The sequence below is a fragment of the Cynocephalus volans genome, chromosome 1, assembly GCF_027409185.1.
Source record: "Cynocephalus volans isolate mCynVol1 chromosome 1, mCynVol1.pri, whole genome shotgun sequence".
NCBI classification, from domain to species: domain Eukaryota; kingdom Metazoa; phylum Chordata; class Mammalia; order Dermoptera; family Cynocephalidae; genus Cynocephalus; species Cynocephalus volans.
The window spans coordinates 65,728,693-65,749,149 of NC_084460.1; the positions used below are offsets into that span (position 1 = coordinate 65,728,693).

The window sequence follows — 20,457 nt, forward strand, 5'->3', positions numbered from 1 at the left end:
TTTCTCTTTTGTGTTAGTCTGTATCCCGAGTATGCTCTTTTATAAATCCAGTGCTCAAATTCAAATGAAAACTTGGGTATATTTTCATATGTTATGTAGAGGTAGGGAAACTCCTCTTAGTCCCCATATGGAAGATTCTTTAGTCTACTAGGATAAACAGTTTTCTTCTCCCTTTCCATGATAGGTTCACATGAGTGGCAGCACATGTATAATTTTTTCTTTAGAAAAAATTTTTTTAATTGACTAATAAAAATTTTATGTATTTGTGGTGTACAGCGTGATATTTTGAAGTATGAATACATTGTAGAATGGCTGAATCAAGCTAATTAACATATGTATTGTCTTACATACCATTTTATTCGTGGTGAGAACACTTAAAATCTCCTCTCAGCAATTTTTCAAGTACAACACACTGTTATTAACTGTAGTCACCATGCTGTACAATAGACTTATTGAACTTATTCCTCTGGCCTAACTAAAATATATATTTGTATATGTTTAGTTCCTGATGAACTGTAAGATAGGACTTGGGGTACAGATGCAGCTTTAAGGCGGAATCACATCTACACCCATCCCTGTCTTCTTCCCTCTAATGAAGCAAAAGCAGAAGAGGGTAGAACTGGCTTTCACAGTGTCAGGCAGGTGACTTCCACTGCCTCTGTCTGAACTTTCCACTTTATTTCCTGCTAGATAGAGTAGTGCCCACTGTGGGAGACTTTTAAATACCTACCTATCTTAGGCCTCTTTGTTACAGAAATAAATGCAGAGTTCTAAATTCCTAATCTTTCAGTCTTTCCTCCTTGATGGTCACCAAGGGCTTCCACACAATTTCACTGTCAAAGCGAGTGTTAATCCTCAAATGTGTAAACTCATCATTTAGTCAATTAGCTCATGTAAATAATCCAATAGATTTAAAACTTTTTATATGCTAACCATTTGCTTAATTTTCCCTAAAATTTAGATCATTTGAATGAGATTAAAACATTGTGAACGCATTAACTGACAGTGTTTCCTTTTTTTTAAAAAATTTATTTTATTGAATCAAAATCGATTATCCATATTTTGGGGGTTGAACATTGAGATATGTTGATTAAATCAGTATTACTAGCATATATATTGTTACAAATCATAATTATTCTTTATGCCCCTTGTACAACCTCTCCCCTTCCCAAATTCCCTCCCCTTCCACCCTCTAATTGCCTAGATTTCTTCTCTTCTTCTGAAAGAATAATGGTAACTCTGGTAACTTGTTACCTAGATGATCTGAACTGACAGTGTTTCTAAAGTGAAAGCCAGCTAGTTGATGGGGCCAGGCTGATAGGTTAGTGGTGCCTGCAGGGAGGAAAATGGCCTTGGGTTGAATTCTTCGTATGGGGCTTGCATCTCGGATTGTGGATCGAGGCAGCTGGAGTTTTGCAGTCACATGCATAAGAAGATATAGGAAACTTCAAAAATGTCCCTGATTTAAAATATTACACATCTCACCGTTTGTTAGGCAAATGGTATACTGTTTATTTCTTAACTGACAAAGAAAAAATTATTTAGCTCAGGAGGAATGAAACGTGGCAGGGTATGCTTTTTTGGAAAACAGGAGATAAAAATATGAAATTCTGGCCAGGCCAGTGGGAGTCCAAAGAGAGGAAGAGCCTGCAGAGTACATGAGTGTTTTGGAAGGTTGACAAACAGTAACGTGAACAGTTCTTTACATTTGTGTTATATGTGTATGTTATTAGAAATTACACATATTTCTATAATATACTTGATATGTATGTTAGTTCCTAAATGCTTTATGTACATTATTTTATTTGATCCTCAAAGTAGTACTGTGAGGTAGACAGTAAAAGTGTCATTGCCCCTGTTTTACAGATTAAGAAACTGAGGTAGAGAAGGTTTAAGTGCTTTCTGGTAAGTTCTCTTGGATTCCTGAGTCACATAATGGAGAAATCTGGTTAGCAAAATACAACATTGCTGCTGAATAATTTTCTAGCCTTAACTACCCAACACAGAGTTTGTATCTCCTAAGAAACTTGTTTAAATATAAAAGTGTTTTCTGTTTTAACATGTGGTTTACTCACAGAGAAGTTTAGTAGGAGGAAGAAATACTTGTTTTCCAGTTTCAAGCACAGATGTCAGTTTCTCAGCATACCCAGTTTAGAAACAGTTGCCAGAAAGTTGGCAGTGCTTCTAACTTGTTCACATCAAATTTTAACGGATCGATGGATCGTGAGAAACTAGGAAGAGTGTCTTTCAACAGGGTAGGTGGTGCAGACCTGAGTTCTTTCTGCAGATGTCTACTTGTATAATGTTTCGTTATGGCATTAATGACTGAAGGGAGAAAATCATTGTGTTCCAAGTTAGACACTTGTACTCCAAAGCCAAGGAGTTTCTTCTAACAAAGAGCACATCAATTGAATACTTATGCAAATATAAGTATACTGTTTATGTATTAAAAATAGATGTCGTGATGGAGAACAGGTGAGTGTTTTCCAGGGCAAGGGTGGGGGCTATGTGACCCTAAAGGGACAGCAAGGGAGTTTTTGTGGGCAATGGAGCTGTTCTGTAGCTGATGAAGCTGTTCTGTAGGGTGATGAGAGATGATCTGTAGGGCAGTGGAGCTGTTCTGTGGGAAATGGAGCTATTCCATAGGGTGATGGAATTGTTCTGTGGGCAATGGAGCTGTTCTTTAGAATGATGGAGCTCTTCTGTAGGGTGATATAGCTCTTCTGTAGGTTGATGAGGCTGTTCTGCAGGCGATGAGGCTGTTCTGTAGGCTAATTGGGGAGGTGGTTAGATGCATCTCCATATGTGCTAAAATATGTAGAGCTGCAAACCAAAAATAAAAGGTCAGTTTTACTGAATGATAACTGTAAAGATCATATTAAAAATAGGTGTTGCCAGGCTGGCCAGTTAGCTCAGTTGGTTAGGGCGCAGTGTTATAACATCAAGGTCAAGGGTTTGAATCCCTTTACAAGCCAGCCACCAAAAAATTTTTTTTAATTAAGAAAAAAAAAAAAAGATGTTGACAAAGTTAATGTAGGTCTTATAATTTTATTGCAAGGTTGTTTATTGAGTTTATCATCAAAAGTTTTCTAAATGAAAGCAAGTATATGTGTTATCAGATAAAATATTTTAAATTATAAGCATACAGTAAGGAAAAATAAAGTTAATATGTATAACCACTGGAACAGTTTTGACCCCCTTTTTGGGGAAACTTCACAGTACTTCAGATGCAGTTACTCATAGAATTTGTCTAGCTAGTTGGTAAGAATCAGGGCTACCAAGTGCATAAATATCCACATAATCATGTCTTTAACATACAGTGCCTGTAAAATTATAAATGGTTATGCTGCTTTTCAGTTAAGCAGTGAGTTTTTTTAGATACATATATATCTGAAATGTTTATATTATCTTTCAGTTTTAACATGTGTACACTGTATATTATATATATATTGAATGATGGAATAAGATACGTAATTTGTGGAACCCAGTGCAAAATGAAAATGTGGGGCCTCTTGTTCTCAATTATCAAGAATTTCAAGAGGTCAACAGTAGAGCCTCACACCAAGCTCTGGGCCCTTTTGAGCTCGGGGCCCTGTAAAATTGTACAGGTCTGTGCCCATGACACCAGCCCTGCTGAAACACAAATATATCAAGAAACTGTTACTTTGTTGAACCTAAATGAATCTCTCCTACCTGGGTTTGAATTCCAGCTCCTTCCCTTCCTTGCGGTGTGACTGTAGGCAATTTATTTGTATGAAAAGTAGAAAAGAAGACAGGAGATGACTGCATATTGGTTTAAAGTATGGGCTTTGGCTGTAATTCTCAGTTCAAATCCTTCCCACATGTAAGTGTGGGACCTTAGGCAGTTTCCTCAGCAGTCAGATGGAGAGATGGGGAACCTGTGCTCGTAGTCCTGAAGTGGGATCATTGAGGAGTTATGTGAACGCTACCTGCCCTTGCACACAGGAGTGCCTCAGTAAGCGGTGGGAGCCATTCTCATTTAGGCACCTGGACCCCAGGATACACGTTACTCCAAACCCGAGTCATCTCAGACAAACCATTTCTATTCCTTTTAAAAACAAACAAACAAAACAAAACAACAACAACAACAAAAAAAACTTTAGGAAAGATCAGTGGGGAACACAATTTGATATTGGATGACCCCAGTTATTGTAAATTTGGTTGAGATTAAATGTCATTTCTAGGTACCTCTTACTGATAGCTATTAATCAACAAAATGCTATTTTAAAAATACTAGAAGTGACAAAACATCAGTCAAACCCAAATTGTAAGGCATTCTATAAAATAACTCACTAGCATCCTTCAAAAATGTCAAGGTCATGAAAGACCAAGGTTGAGGAACCATCGTAGACTGGAGGAGATTCAAGGGACATGATGACTAAATGCAATGTGGAACCCTGGATTGGATCCAGGACTAGAAACATGACATTCATGGGGAAGCCAGTGAATTTGAATAAGGTCTGCAGATTAGTTGATAGTGTTGTATTAACCTAATTTCCTGGTTTTGATGGTCATACTACATTCACGTAGGATGTTGACCTCCAGGGAAGCTGGGCAAAGGGCGTTTAGGAGGGAACTCTTTGTGCTATTTTTGCGACATTTCTGTAAGTCTAAATTATTTCAAAATGAAAGGTAGAAAAGGAAAACCTATTAAATGCGTGAAAATATCTACTTTTTAAAAATTTTAGATCTCTTCCCCCAACTTAAAAAATTAACTAGAGTTTATTTTAGTGTTTTCTTCCCTCAAGCAGTGGAATAAACATGGCTTTAGATTTGTACTTTTTTGTTGTTGCTTATTTCATAGACAAAGTTTACGTGGGGCCAGGACAACTGTATCAAGATTTACAAAACCTGCTGCATGACTTAAATGTAATTGGTCAAATCACTCAACTGATAGGAAACCTTAAAGGAAACTATCAGGTAACAATGGAAACAATTTGACTTAAAATTCTGTTTTTTCTTCTAAATCATTGTAAGAGTGTGATTATATCTCCAAGTTCTACCAGAAATGAGAATTCATTTCAACTTTAAGAATTGATCTGATTGTGCATTTTCTCTTATTTTGGATAAGGTGAAACTATTTAAGTGTAACATTTCTTCATTTTGCAAATAGACTTATCAGTTCTATCTTAGAAATGTCTCAGTCACATCACAATGTGATCTGAGTCTCACGGGTTTCTTTTTTATAATTAGATATGAGTATTATTTGGTCTCCTTGAATTTTTCATGTTATAACTGTGCTTTTTTTTTTTTTTCTTCCTTAGGACGGTCCTATTGTTTTAAAACACTTTTAAAATGTGCATATGTGTTTCTTTTATAGAACTTAAACCAATCAGTAGCCCATGATTGGACATCAGGTTTACAAAGACTAATTTTGAAGAAAGAAGATGAAATCAGAGCCGCTGACTGCTGCAGAATTCAGTTACAACTCCCGGGGAAGCAGGACAAGTTAGTAGTAACTTTAAAATGAAACCTTCTTGGCCAGTGCTGAAAAAAAATGGTTCTTTGTCATGAAATGCATGTTTTCTTGGTTTGGTGATTATATCAGACAGGCAAAACATGTAATTTAATATCACATGACGGAGCACATTTTATAGAATGAACGCTTGTTTATTATTTCTGGCAGGTCTGGGCGACCTACTTTCTTTACAGCTGTGTTCAATACATTTACCCCTGCCATCAAAGAGTCCTGGATCAACAACTTGCAGATGGCCAAGCTTGCCCTTGGTAAGATTTGGTTGATTTAAGCTAAATGAGGCATGCACAAATAAGAGACAATGTACATTTCAGAGTCCTCGTGAGAGTTTTCTATATCGTGATGAAATACATCCCTATGAGGATAGAATCAAGGTTGGGAAGGAAACTCAGTGATGGATCCATCCGTCAACCTGAAAAAATGTTTTTAAATGGGAAAAATTAACCTCAGCACAAGTGATTTTTAAGAAGTTTATATTATAATGTAGGGGTTGCAGGAACAAAGCCATGCTTTTATTGTAACAGAATGTCAATATCAGTTGAGACTGTGGAACACAAGTATAAGCCCTTTGAGTCTGTAGCTGTGAGTCTGGAGCTTGAAGCCGTGGGTCCGGTGGGGGTCGTTGTTCATCTTGACCTGTTTCCTCATCTGCTCACTGAGAGACTAAATACAGGGGTGGAGCTGAACTGTCACAAGACCCTCGTGTCCCAAAAACAAATCCTGTAGTTCTACTGAGATGGATTTGACTTTATGATTATTTTCCTGTTCCTATGTATCTTTAGCCTTGCTTTTGTCAATATGTGTATATATACACACACACATATATACACGAGTGTGTGTGTATATATAAAAATGTATATGTAATTCATACACACAGATCTGTTACTCGGAACACACTGGGATGTGTGTGTGTGAAAAATTCTCTTTCAGAGGCAGGTAATCTAAAATGTTAAATGAGAATAAAATTCAGAAGAGAAATAGGAGGCTGGGCTAATAATGCTTATCACCCTATTAAGCTGTGATTAACAGACGGAAAAGGACTTTTATCATGAAAGGGAAAGCTTTCCTGAATTTGTGCTCAGAGGAAGCAGTAACCTAGCCCCTTTTTCTCTTCCTCAGTAATTTCGTGGTTTGTCAAGTTAGGCTCAAAGTGACTCAGCAGACAAAGAAATGGCCCACTCTCTGAAGAGAATAAGCTGGATGTGAAAATAAGCACCCTTTTATCTTTAGATCAATAACATGTTCTTTAAACCTAAGATTGACAATTTGCTTTGGTAGTAAAATATTTCTTCATTTTGTTGAACTTTTTTTTATCCCATAGTACTATATACCATGTTTAAAAATTACTCACTACATATCTGGTATTTGAATCTAAACATCTCAGTTGCTTTGGGCAAAAAAAAAAAATGAAAAAAGGATGAAAATAGACCCACATAGTTTATGCAGCAGAGCTTCAGAGCTTCGCAGCCCTTCGGGTTTTGTGCGTTCAGGAGGAGCAGACAGGAAGGTGCCACTTAGATGCAGACCGTGGTACCTTCTAAAATAAAGCAATGAATGTACAGCATACCCTTTAAGAAAAGATTTTACTGTTTTCCAGAAATAAAACATTAATTAAGCATTAATAAAACATTAATTCTCCAGCCTTGTACAAATAGAATATCAGAAACTTCTGATAGGACCCTGTTGAAGCTGCAGATTTCTAAGTGTGAGTTAAATGCAGTCTTTGCTCATTTTCTCTTTGAATATAATCACAGAAGAGGAGAACCATATGGGCTGGTTCTGTGTGGAAGATGATGGGAATCAAATTAAAAAGGAGAAACATCCTCTTCTCGTTGGACACATGCCTGTGTTGGTGACCAAGCAGCAGGAGTTCAAGGTGAAGGGGGGTGGGCTGTGGGTGCCCCCTCTCCACTGTGGGTTGGACCTTCCTTCTCTAATTGGTTTGCTTAGGCAATTACTATTAAGGGGCATAGTCCAGGCTAACCACAGTTATTACTTGGCTAGGGGTACTTTATTTAGGAATAATTGAAGATTGCTGTCATTTGAAGCCAAAAATCAATGCTTAAGCATTGTCTTTGAAGCCTGTTCCTAGGGCTTAATCACTGCAGGACCTTCGAGTATTGAAACAACTATAGTGCATTTGAGGCATTATTAAAGAAGGAAGACACATGTTTCACATGTGTCAACCCTGTTATGCCTTTGCTTGGCAAGTAGTCAGTTTCTACAGTGGATCCTAACTCAAGGTCTCCTGTTTGCTTGAAGTGCCGTGCCCACTCTGCTAGAGCAGACTCCATCTGCAGAGTGGCATCTTGTCACTGTTCACGGCGTAGTCAAGCACAACCGGCCATACCTTCCATGACTTCAATGACTCATTGATGTGTCTCCCTTTAAGAAGTAAATGAAGGCATTGTAATTATTTCTCATTCCTGGTCTCTGGCCGACACTGACACTTGGAGCCTGGGTTTCTCAGTAGTTCCCACGACCACTCCCTTTGGAAGTCTCAGAGCCTTGCGGCACAACATGCCCCTGGGGAAGGCTGCAGTGGAACAGGGAAAGGAAAATAGAACACCCCATCTGTAGACAGTGCTCACTTCCATCAGGCACCACCTCCCCCAACATGCCCCACCGTGCTGGTTTTTCAGCATGGTTGATGGGGTCTGAAGAATAAAATACCAAAGACTGAATCTCCTTAGGTTTTCTCTTCTGAAAAGCTGTCTTCTAAGATTTATACTTTGATCTTTTTGCCCTTCCTATTTTAATCGTTGATAGACAACCTGAAATTTCTGTGGTTATATGTGAGAAGTATATCATCCATTTATTTCATTTATACACATTATATAATGTAGAAGCCTTAGTCCCATTTTATATGTGGGTGTTTGATTTTATTCCTTTTTAGATTGAATGTGCTGCTTATAATCCTGAACCTTACCTAAGTAATGAAAGTCAACCAGACTCATTTTCCACTGTGCATGGTTTCCTGTGGGTAAGCTATCTGTTTGCTTTTTGTGCGAGTTCATGCAGAGTCAACATCCATAGTGTGACAAGAAATGCAGATGTGAATTGCTCAGTAGAATGTTGTTAGCACTAGTATATCCCGGATTGTATTTACACACGTGAAAACTTCCTCTGAAAGGAAGCTGATTACTTCTGGAAAAGATGTAGAATTACTAGGAATGTTTATTTCTTTTCTGCCTAAACTTTACCAGATTAAATTTAGTCCAAAGACAACTAACTTAACTAATATGAAAATTTATTTTAAGGTATCTTAATTTTGGTGGTTAAATTGCATGGATTTTTTTCCACTTCCAAGACATTGCTGGCTTTTCACGCTGGAAACATGGCAGTTAAAATTAATTTGTTCCAAATGAAATACGGCATTTGAAGTTATGCTGCAGTTGCAGTAGACGTTTCTGGTTTGTGTAAACCAGAGGAAATTCCTCCTGCTGCACGGTCTGGGGTTTCCCGCCTCTCCTGTGCCCTGCCTCCTGGCAGCCCATCAGACCTCTTCCCCCACCGACCCATTGCTATTTTTCAGTCTCTCAATCTTGGCTTTCTTCCCTCCAGAATCCAATGCTCCAAGTTAACTTCTCTGACCTCCTTGTAGCCAGCACTCCTGCTTGGTCAGTGTTCCCAGTAGAGCGTTAAAATGGAACAACCTGATTAGCTGGTATTTCATTTGTACCAACCTGCGAATGAAGGACTAGGCTTAATTCCCTAAGGGGTTCAAATTCTAAAAGATAAATGATTCCATCCAGGCAGACCCGTAATTGCAGGCACTTCATCCCCTCTCCTGGCCACACCCCCTCCCCAGGAGGCCGGGACAGGGGCTCGACAATTTGGCACCCTTCACCTGAAGGATGTTTATTTAGAGCATGGAACAAACACAGGAAGAATAAGAATGTAGTAACATTCTCAAAAGTAGTGCAAAAGAAAAAGAATCAATGAACAGTACCATCCGAAACCAGCCCCTGCTTTCTGTTAGCAAGGGTCAGACTCTTTCTCACTTAAAAAGCAATTAAATTTAAGTTTAAATTGGGAAACTAACTATGCTGTATTCTTAATGTAAAGATTCACACAGGAAATTCATAAACACTTGATGCGATAGTAGTTTGAGAAATAGTGCAAAACAGAACATTGTATGTTAAGTGTGAATGACCCACTGTGGGATGCATTCTTATTAATTTTTTCTCATTTGAAAAACTTGTTTTCTTAGCTAAGGTCTGTTAAACATTAGGATTATTTAAAATTGATCTTGATCTGCCTTTTAGGATTTTAAATTCTGAATGAATAGGCCTTTAGCACTGTATAATAGTGAGTGGGTATGTGGTTTTTAAATCATATAAATGTGACCTTTTAAAAATTAGAGTTATACTCTTGTTCTTAAAATTAAAAGAAAAGATAACCTAATTAAATATGTTGAAAAGAAAAAGGGGCTCTGTGAGCAGATTGTTTGAACACCATTTGATTTTTCTCAGTGTGTTGATTCTCATATGAAAACTGATACTTGTTGCCTTTGTCAGGTTTCAGTGTAGTGTGGGCTCGTCCATACGTTCATTTTCTTTTTCTCTGTTAACTCCATAATTCAGATTGGAAGTTGTACCAATCAAATGGGTCAAATTGCCATTGTCTCATTTCAAAATTCCAACCCCAAAGTCATCGAGTGCTTCAATGTGGAATCTCGCATCCTGTGTATGGCGTACATTCCTGTCGAGGAGAAGCACCAAGAACCCAGCACAGCCTCAGACCCCGAAACCACAGCCGTGAGAGCTTCCGATGTCCCCACGATCTGTTTAGGAACAGAGGAGGGAAGGTAGAGGCCCACTTGCTGTGTTACAAAAGCTGTGTCATAGGAATAGAGCAGTGGGACCTGTCATAGGAAGAGGGGAGCGTCCTTGACTTCTGTGCCTGGAGCAGTCTTTGTAGGAATTATGGGACACGGGAGGTTTTTAGGGTCATTGTAATTTGAAATAACCAGTGAATCAGGTCCATGGAAATTATTCGAGAAAACTCCCAAAAGGAAATGGTAATTCTTCAAAGAGGAAAAGTTTTAGCCCTACCATGCTATTTACCACTGAAATGTTTCACTTTTATTAATGTTTCTTAAAAGTACATCACTACCTACATTTTGGAATAAAACAAAACCATCTGTGTTCTCTGTTATAATCATTTTGGACACTGACACCATTTAAAGGAAGGTTGAAATGATTTTCCTTATTTGAAGTTCCAAGATATATAGAAAGTACTAATTTTTTTGTAACCCAGCATTTCTATTTTAAAATAAAAGAAAGAAATTAAAGTGGGTGCTTTTTAAACAGTACAGCCGTGTGTGTCTAGGACTTGAGAAGGAAGGGCAAGACGGAGAAATTAAAGTAAAAATGTTAAACACGTTTGTGTTAACAGATACCTAGCTCCTCTCACAGTGAGCAAATATATTTATTAGCTTATATTTTTCTTTTAAAGCGTTTCCATTTATAAAAGCAGTCAAGGCTCCAAGAAAGTGAGACTTCAGCATTTTTTCACTCCCGAGAAGTCCACGGTCATGAGCTTGGCCTGCACGTCTCAGAGTCTGTATGCCGGCCTTGTCAACGGGACAGTGGTCAGCTACACCAGAGCCGAAGGTAATGTGGGTCCCTGCAGGGTGTGGCTCTTCCTCAAGGGGTTAACTCTAGACCGCGCCTTGTGTTTCAGTCTCACGTTCCCCTTAGCATTTACCACGCCTGTCTACCTGCCAGTGTGGAACACCTGCAAAGATGGCTTGTGTGATTTCTCACTCTGTCCCCAACATACAGTAGGTGGGATAAATAGGTGAGATGCTCTCTGTCTCACTCCTTAGCCATCTGAACTCCCTGTCTGACCCCGCAGGTCTCCAGCCTTTCTGGTTTGGGGCACTGCCTTCCCTCTCATTCTCTGGTCCCTGGCCGGCCCCTGGTCATCTTCCATCCCATCCCATGGGTGGCCCAGGCCTGGCTTCCCGTTTGTGCTTCACTCTCATCATTTGACCTCGAGATTTCAGTCCTCTGTGGGTGACTTTTGGGTCTTCAGTGCTAACCTCTTTCATCCCAGCCCCATATTTCTGTTTATCCATCTTTATGCCCTCTGCCAGCTGCATGGTCTAGCTTTCCCTCTCCTTCTGTCTGTGCGTGCATCCACGTGTATCATGTCGAGCCAAGATGCCAGGCTATAGAGGATTCTTCATTCCACTCGATGCTATCTATCACCATAGTACCATCTTTTTTTAGTTTTAATATCTTAATCCTTTCCCCAGGTCCAAGTCACATAAAGGTCACTTTATGGCTAGAGAATTTCAGTAGTTTCCTGGATGGCTTCCTTGTGTTTTAATGAGGTGTTGTCAGGTTACCCGGGAGGAAAAAATAACATTTTAAGCTTTTTAATTAAAATAACAAGTTTATTAGAAGGACAGAGCACATGGAAGTCAAGGGCTGGGATTTACCCATGTCCTACAAGAAGCGAGGGATGCCTGCACCTCCGGGGCTTGCATGTCCACGTCTCCCTTTGTGGCACACCCTCTGCAGTCCAGGCATCTGTCTCTGTGCATGTGACAGAGGGTGACCGCCTATCCCACTCTGTGGGGCCTCATGGGCTCAGCTTCCACCCTACAGAGGGTCTGACCATCCAGCCCACTCAGATGACCCTGAGCTAGTTGGCTGGGGCCACAAATGTGAACAAGAGGCCATAAAAAGTACCATATATGACTCAGGTGTGGGATGTCAGGGTGCTCAGAAAGCACTGCAGGAGCACCCATCATAGCCTTGGGGTCAAAAGACTTTTTGAAGGAAGAGGCAATTAAGCTGAGTCCAGAGAAGGAGCATCTGTTGACCACGCAGATGTAGGAGAGGAATATTCTGGACATGGGACGATGGGTGCAGAAGGCCTTGATCTTAGAGAGATCTAGAAGGCTGGAGACAGGCAGGGACAGATGTGTTTATCCCAAAGGCAGAAGATGGGTTTAACACCAGGGAGACAGCGGGATCAAGCAGACAGAGATTGATTCCTCTGGCCACAGAAGGCATTGTTTCCCTCTTGAGCTGGATTTAATTTGTATTCCTGGTCATAACCAAATGCCTATTTATTTAAATTTACTTGACTATTTATTATTGAAATTGCTGTGTGGTTTTCTTTTTTCTGCTACCTTTGTCAGGCTTTGGTATCACAATTTTGCTAGCTCAAGTTGTTTTTTCTGGTGCTCTGGTACAGACTAAATTTCGTGGGAATTACTAATAATTGGAAAGTTTGAAATTACCCTAATTTCAGTTTAATCTAACAAATTTCCAAAACTGATTTTGGATATTTATGTCCATTTCTTCCATTGTTATGAATTTCTTTGGACTTTTAAATCCTTCTTGGTGCAGTTTTCCTAAGTTACGTTAGTATCATTCATATCATCGAAGTTTAAAAGGTCATTTAATCAGAACATACTTCCACTTTGAAGAGAAACATCTTCCATATGAATGCTGATAGTCACTTTCTTATTCCTTGTTGTGTTTTTAGTATTTTTTACACTTATTCGTTAAGCTTCTTAGAGGAATGTATGTCTATAGGGATTTTCATATAATCTGACATTTTTTCTATTTTTCTAATTTCTATTATTTTATGCTTTTATGTTTACAGCACCCTTTCTTTTCTTGGTTTCCTTAGGTGATTATCTTTTGAACCTCTTAATTGGCTGCATGGTTAGCTTCGTTCCTTGTGTATTATTCCAGTGACCAATCACTTTAAGGTGCGAGGTCATTGCCCCCTATCCACTTTGGCTGGACCCCGGTGCTGTGTTGTGCAGTTTGATCTTAACATATTTGCATGGTCCGTAATTGCAGTTTCATTGTCTTTATGGACCTGAGAGGTCTGCTGAATGTGTTTTTAAGCATCCTCCTTGCTGCACATTGTCAGGGCGGCCTGTGTGGTGGAACGTGCAGCTGTCCGAGCTGGGCACATGCTTGTCTCTTTGTTCTTGGTGGTGGAGGACTTGGCCACTGGAGGCTACAGGCCCTTCCAGAGGGAGGAGGCAGCCGCTCCTCAGCCACCCACTGTCCAGGCCTTTGACTTTTTAAGGGACTTGGAAATCTGGAATTCTGTAGAAGATTTCCAGATTTTTAAGTATTAGTTCAAAATGTCATTAGCGTATGCATGGAGTCTGGCTGCCAGGTGGTCAGCTTGTCAGAGAGCTCTGGTCTGGGGTGAGAACCTGGGCGAAGTCTTCCAAGAGAGGCAGCTCGTTGGCTCAAATTCATGCACACGCTACACCGTCACCCCCACTTAGAGCATTTTGTAGGGGAGAGAAGTGCATAGTGTCTGTAGCAAGAACAACTTAGGTGCTTGGAAAACAAAGTTCAATTGTTGGAAGTTAATTCTTAACCGAAGTGAAATGTCTGAAGTAGGTCATCCCATCTTTGATCTTTGAGTTCTTATTTTAAATGAATCACGCTTATCAGTAGGGCAGTGCCAAGCATCTGTCTTCTAAAGGTTTGACCTTGGTGGGTGGTGGATAGAGTTCCTACCTAGGCTTCAAAATCCTGCATTCTCATGCTCTGCCATGCCCATAGGAGCACATGAATGTCAGAGAAAATTGTATTTCCACTCTGAGTCCCAGGTAGTCCTTTCAGAAGTGGAGGTTGCAATGCTTTATAGGGCTGGGAATACCAGATGGGGAGACCCCTGCATGTATATGTATGTGCACATGGATGTGAGTGTGTGTTTGTACACATGTGAGTGGATGTGCACATTATGTTTGTATGTGCATGGATGTGTATGTGTGCAGGTGTATATACAGATGTGTGCATTCGTGGGTATGTGGGTATGCATGAGTCCATGTGTGTTGTACATATGTGCATGTTTGCATGCATGCACGTGCATGTGTGTGTATGCATGCACATCACTGAGTTGTGCGTTAGTGGGTGTGCACATGTACATGCGTGTGTGTGGGTGTATGCACCTGTGTTATTGTGTTTGCATGTGTGCACGTGTATGTGTGCGTGGGTCTGGGTGCATGTGTGTGTGTGATTAACCACATACTGATACATTATCCCCTGTGAAGATATCACAAATGAAAGGCAGGTCAGTGTCCTCTGAGGCTAATAATTGTCCTGTAACATCTTTTAGCCTAATGGGAGCATAGCAGTGTTTCCATTAAAGTCGAATTGTGACTAAAAGTAAACCACATTATTCAAACTTGTACAGCTGCCTTTTAGTGACTACACACCTCAGCTTCAGACAGTTCTTCACAAATAGGTATTGTGTTCAAAGGTTCAGTGCTCCAAATCCAGAACACAGAGATAAGAACTGAGACCTTGTTCTCCTCTTTGAGCAAAGCATGTTTATTATACTAGTCAAGGGCATTGCTGAATTAATACTTTAGTTATATTTGTAAACACGAGGGCTTAATTAATGGTTACGTTGAGAATTGAAGAATTTAATTATTTACAATTAATTACATCAGTATTGTTTAAAATCTGTATTAAATCTTGCTAATTTTTTATTGATAAACTAAACTACTCATACTTTATGTAAAGCATGATAGAATTCATCAAACTCATCAGTAGATCTTTGAAAGTATTTCCTTTTTTTTTCTTTTTGGCAGCTGGCAGGTATGTGAAAATATTTTTTTATTTTTATTGAATCAATGATTATACATATTTTGGGGGTTCAACATTGAGATATGTTGATCATATCAATATTACTAGCATATATATTGTTACGAATTGTAACTATTCTTTATGCCCCTTGTCCAATCCCTCCCCCCTCTAATCACCCTAGATTTCTTCTCTCATTATGAAAGAATAATGGTTACTCTGTTGATTTGTTGCCTAGATGATCTGTCCAATGCTGAGAGGTGTGATCAGGTCCCCCAATATTATCATAGAGCAGGTGCTTCTTCTGTCACTCTGAAATGGGCTTTGTGGAGAAAGACATACTCTTCTTTTCTTTATCTCTGCTGGTGACTCCTTGTGTCAATGCACTCCAGTGGTTGGCAGACCATCTGTGTGGTGGTTGTGGCGTCTAACCGCTTTTGCAGCAGCCATGGTTATTGTGGTGGCTGTGGTCGGCCACCCATATGGAGGAGATGTTTTTGGCATGCTCCTTGGTACTGGCAGTGTGCCTGGTTGTGGGAGTGTTGTCTCCACTCCATGCCTTGTGTCCCCGGGCATGCCCTGAGGCACTGGCACAGTGTGCCTGGTTATGGGTGGGGGAGTCTGGTCCCCACTCCATGCCCCAGGCCCCCAGGCAGGGACCCGAGGCACTGGCGGTGTGCCTGGTTGTGGGAGGAGAGTCTGGTCCCTGGCTCCATACCTAAGGTCCCCGGGTGGGCCCTGAGGAGCTGGTGCAGTGTGCCTAGTTGTGGGATGGAGGTCTGATCCTTGGCTCCATGCCTCAGGTTCCTGGGTGAGCCCCAAGGTGGCAGTGTGAGTGGTTCTGGGCAGGGGTCCTGCCCCTGGATCCATGCCTCATGTCCTCTGGTGGGCCCCAAGGTGCTGGTGGTGTGCCTGTGCCAGAACTAATTTGTTGTCCTTTGCTTACTTCTAACACGGGGGAACTTCCTGTGGGAACCAGTACTTGAGCTGTGTGGTTGAGCTAAATTGTTGCTTTGCTGCTGTTTCCCTAGGGAAGGCTTTTTGTGCAGCTCAAGGTTTAATGGTTGACCTTATAGGTACTTCCAGCTCTCTAGAGACTCAGTGCTCTTGGGTTGTGTAGAAACTTTGATCTGGGCCTGAGTTTTATCATCAAACTATACCCCATGCAATTCTGCATTCCCGACCAGTCTCCTCTTTGTGGCCCTGTGCTGATTGGGAGACAGATCATCTAACCTTGCTGTGCCCCAGTGTTCTCCCAGTGGGCCTGTCTCCCCCACCGCCCGTGCTCCAAACACTTCCCATGGGACGGGCCCTGTGCAGGTCCCTTGTGATGACTTGCCAGCCTCTGAATGGCTCCCCTTTTTCAGGTGTTCTGGCTCCTCGCTCCTGTGTGGGTCCATGGGAACCCTATTAGTGGTCTTGCTGTCCTGGGGACCACCAAGGCCCTCTTCCCTGCTGCCTCCAAGTAACTCCATCTGAAGGGCACAGCTGTGGCTTCAGCTGGCTCCTGCTCCATGCACTCAGCATTTCCAGTATTAAAGTGGCTGCTGTCCAAACACTCAGAGCAGGTTTTTCTTTCTCTTATCATGGCTTCTCCCACCTTCATGAACTCCATAGGTCTCTCCTCTTCCCCTGAGCTCCAGCAGCCCCAGCTTGGCTGTTGTTACATTTTTATGGTTGTAAATTGGTTGATTTGTGGGAGAGAGTGACACTGGGGACTATCTATTCCGCCATCTTGACTGGAACTCCTGTGAAAATATTTGTAAATGAAAATATTTTATTGCTCCTTATGCTTTAGGAAAGGGAGCAAGTTCATCAAGAGTGGAATTCCTTTTACCTCAATTTTGATGTTTGTTTGTTTGTTTTTCATAGTGAAAGTGTGGGTGCCTCCTCATGATATCATGTGTATCAAGAGATATTTAAAATTGAAGCAGGTTAATAGGGAAATTTACATATTTTCCCAGTAATTCTGGATGCAGTTCCTTTTAATGACTGAATCATTTATTTTATATACTATTATTGTAAATAATAGTATTTATTGAACAACTGTGTGCTGGATTCTGTGCTGAGCTTTTACATGCATTATCTCATTTTTAATTATTATTGTGTGGGTTTTTTTTTTTTTTTTGGCAGCTGATAAGTATGGGGATCTGAACCCTTGACCTTGGTGTTTTAGCACCAAGCTCTAACCAACTGAGCTAATCAGCCTGCCCTCATTTTTATTCTTAAAACAACCTTCGAGGCTAGTGGCCATATTGTTTGTGTTTTACAGGTAAGGAAACTGTTTTACAGGTAAGGAAACATTTAGGGCAAGTGAGTAATTTCTGTAGGACACTAAACCAGTGTCCAAGCTGGGACCCAAAGGGAGATATCCTGACTGCACTTGCTCTGAGTTTACTGGACATGTTGGACTGCCTTATTGAAATAGTTTTAATTGTTGGAACCTGGACACACCTAGAATCAAGCACGTGCGTCAAAATTACGATTACAAATGGTATTTTCATTGTCTGTTATTTAAAATGATCTGTGATCCTGTTTCCGTGTCCCTGTGCACAGATAACTGAACTTGAATGAAATTAAAAGAAATATTTTCTTTTAAGATGGATCCTGGAATACCGAACCTCAAAAAGTGATAAAATTAGGCATTCTACCAGTTAGAAGTCTGCTAATGATGGAAGATACATTGTGGGCGGCTTCTGGAGGTCAAGTTTTTATAATCAATGTGGAGACTTATGCTGTAGAGGTAAGTCATTTTAAGTGGCTACAGTGTGGAAAAGATGCATTTCAGAAATAATCTTAATTAACTTCCAGTGCTGGAAGGCAAAGACCTGCAGCATGGAAAATTCTGGCAGCCTCTTGCCTGTGGCCATGCGCTAAAAGAACATTGTTTCTAGATTTTGCTTAGAAATACAAGATTAACTGGAAGATTCAGCTGACCATTTTCTAACCACTTACCCATGGAAATAATTTTTCATTGTTTACTTGCTAAATAATAGAAACATATTACTTTAAAAAATATATTCAGTATGAACATATAGAGCCTCCTTAAGGACATATGGTAAATCAATATTTGAATGAAGTGACATTTTAAAATCCCTTGGGTAAATGGATTTTCAGTAAAGTATAAGGAGAGGACAGGCTAACCACTTGGAAAACGTAGTGCTGAATCTCAAGCCCCAACCTTTGTAAACATTCCAGATGAAAGGAAAGGTTAACATAAAAATGAAACCATAAAATTATAAGATAAAAAGCAATAGAATGTTTTTATTACTTTGCAATGGGGAAAGCCTCTCTAAGCATGCCACAAACTCAGAAGTTGCCATACTAAAGAAAGAAAAATGATAAGTTAAAGGTCTGTAATTTTTTTCATGTCTAATATATGTGTGTGCACCAAAATATTTATAAGTGAAAAATGGGGAAAATATTTCCTGTATATATGAGGAAGAGTTAATGTTCTTAATATACAAAGAATTCTTACTAAACATTAAGGAAAAAACCAGCCTAATAGAAAATGTTCAAAGGACCTGAAAAGGCAGCTTACAGAAAAAGAAATAACCAACAATATACACACACACACACACACACACACACACACACACATATGCCTTAGCCTCATTAATAACTAAAATTGTTTATTCAAACAGTGTACTTTTTAATAAACTTTAGTTTTTTAGAGACGTTTTAGGTTCATAGCAAAATTGAGGAAATTACAGAGATTTTCCATGTCTCCCCTGCCCCCACACATGCACAGCCACCCCATTATCAACACCCACACAGAGAGGTGCTTTTGTTAAAACTGATGAACCTACATTGACACATCATTATCACCCAAAGTCTGTAGTTTACGTTAGGGCTCACTCTTGGTGTTATGCATTTTATGGGTTTGGGTAAATGTGTAAGGACATTGTTATAGCATCACGTAGAGTATTTTCACTGCTAAAAAGTCTGTGCTTTGCTGACTCATCCCTTCCTCACCCAAACCCCTGGCAACCACTGATCTTCAAGGTACATTTTTCAGATTGGCCAGAGGTAAAATGTTCAGTGCTACCCAGCTAGCTGGTGGGCACACAGCTTTCCAGAACTCTGCAGGTGGAAGGACACCTTGTGCAGCTTCTTTGGAAGGCAGTCACCTACTACCGATTAGCATTTCAAGAGTTTATAACCTTTTCCTGGCAATTTCACCTCTAGAAATTTACTCTGCAGAAAAGCTTGTGTAAGCAATATAAGGTTATTCATCGCAACATTGTTTGATATCCCAAACAATTGAAAATATCCTACATGAACATCAGCGGGGGAACTGATTAAAAAGGGGCATACTGTACAACAATAAAAGGATGAGAGCAGATGGTAGGAGGAGGTGTGTAGTGGAGGCAGGAGCTTTGCAGACCGTTCTGTCAGTGTGCACGCCAGGGACACCTGCATCTCCTCACAAGCTCTGTGTGTACCAACTGTTGTCTGTAGTTGCATGAAGTGTCAGTGTGTGTGTACTTGTAATTGTACGAACATTTCTATGTAGATACAGCAAAAGCTGTATAGTTTTCATTGTACCTTTTGAATTATTTAGCCATGCTATATGTGACTTTTATTACAAAACACTACATACACCTAATTATCTCTGGTCTGTTTATTACCATCTCTTACCCCTTCTTTTCCTTATGTAAACTCACACAGGAATTTTTTTCAGCCAGTGAAATGAATCACCTTATGATTAAAAATTCCTTTGACTCTCACATGAAAGGTAATAGAAAAAGAAATTTATTCAGTTAGAGGGAGGGGTCTAATTTAATCTCTTTGAGGCCTCTGAGGACATGTTCAAGTGACTGTTCTAAATCTCCACATGCTTAGTAATGAACTTCAGTCACTAAGGATTGATAAAAATATCATCTAGACTGTCATTCGGAGGGATGTATCAATTAACCAGGGTGCGAACTTTAAGCCATTTTGCTAATATTTCATTAGTCACATTTTCAGACATCCATGAAACCTGTTTCAGGACATACTTTGGTGGTGTGTTCTATAATCTCAGAGAGAAAGTGGAACTTCAGCTCCCAACGCAGAGAGCTCCTTTAAATTGTAGCACAGGGCTTGACAGTCGTCCAGTGACAGTGACTTCATCAGAATGTGGACTTGACACAGCCTTAGGCCAGGGAAGAGCTGAGGGCAGCACCAGGAGAGCACGGCCTCGTTAGAGACCAGGAGCTTGCACACCCAGTGGGAAGGTGCAGATAGGAACTAGGTTCCTGGACTGACGTGAGATTGATGCCCTTTCTGCTGGCTACCGATAGCTTTTCTGTCTGTTCTTTTATTTTTGATGTAGCCTCCCCCACATCCTCTGAGACCCACATGCTAGACAGTGACAGAAGCCTGTGTGCAGGA

The 20,457-nt window shown here is 40.3% G+C and overlaps 1 protein-coding gene across 4 annotated transcripts in view; it reads left to right on the plus strand.

Moving 5' to 3' along the window:
* Window positions 1–20,457, plus strand: part of ARHGEF10 (Rho guanine nucleotide exchange factor 10) — a 152,778-nt gene that overhangs the window by 108,819 nt on the left and 23,502 nt on the right. For 2 of the 4 annotated variants that reach the window (XM_063090094.1, XM_063090096.1), the window contains exons 18-26: window positions 4,826–4,941; window positions 5,342–5,469; window positions 5,648–5,748; window positions 7,252–7,373; window positions 8,394–8,480; window positions 10,084–10,307; window positions 10,958–11,115; window positions 13,127–13,153; window positions 17,682–17,824. In XM_063090094.1, coding sequence (XP_062946164.1) covers window positions 4,826–4,941; window positions 5,342–5,469; window positions 5,648–5,748; window positions 7,252–7,373; window positions 8,394–8,480; window positions 10,084–10,307; window positions 10,958–11,115; window positions 13,127–13,153; window positions 17,682–17,824 — 1,106 coding nt within the window. The remainder of the gene's footprint in view (window positions 1–4,825; window positions 4,942–5,341; window positions 5,470–5,647; window positions 5,749–7,251; window positions 7,374–8,393; window positions 8,481–10,083; window positions 10,308–10,957; window positions 11,116–13,126; window positions 13,154–17,681; window positions 17,825–20,457) is intronic. The other 2 variants (XM_063090107.1, XM_063090100.1) reach the window with 1 other exon arrangement.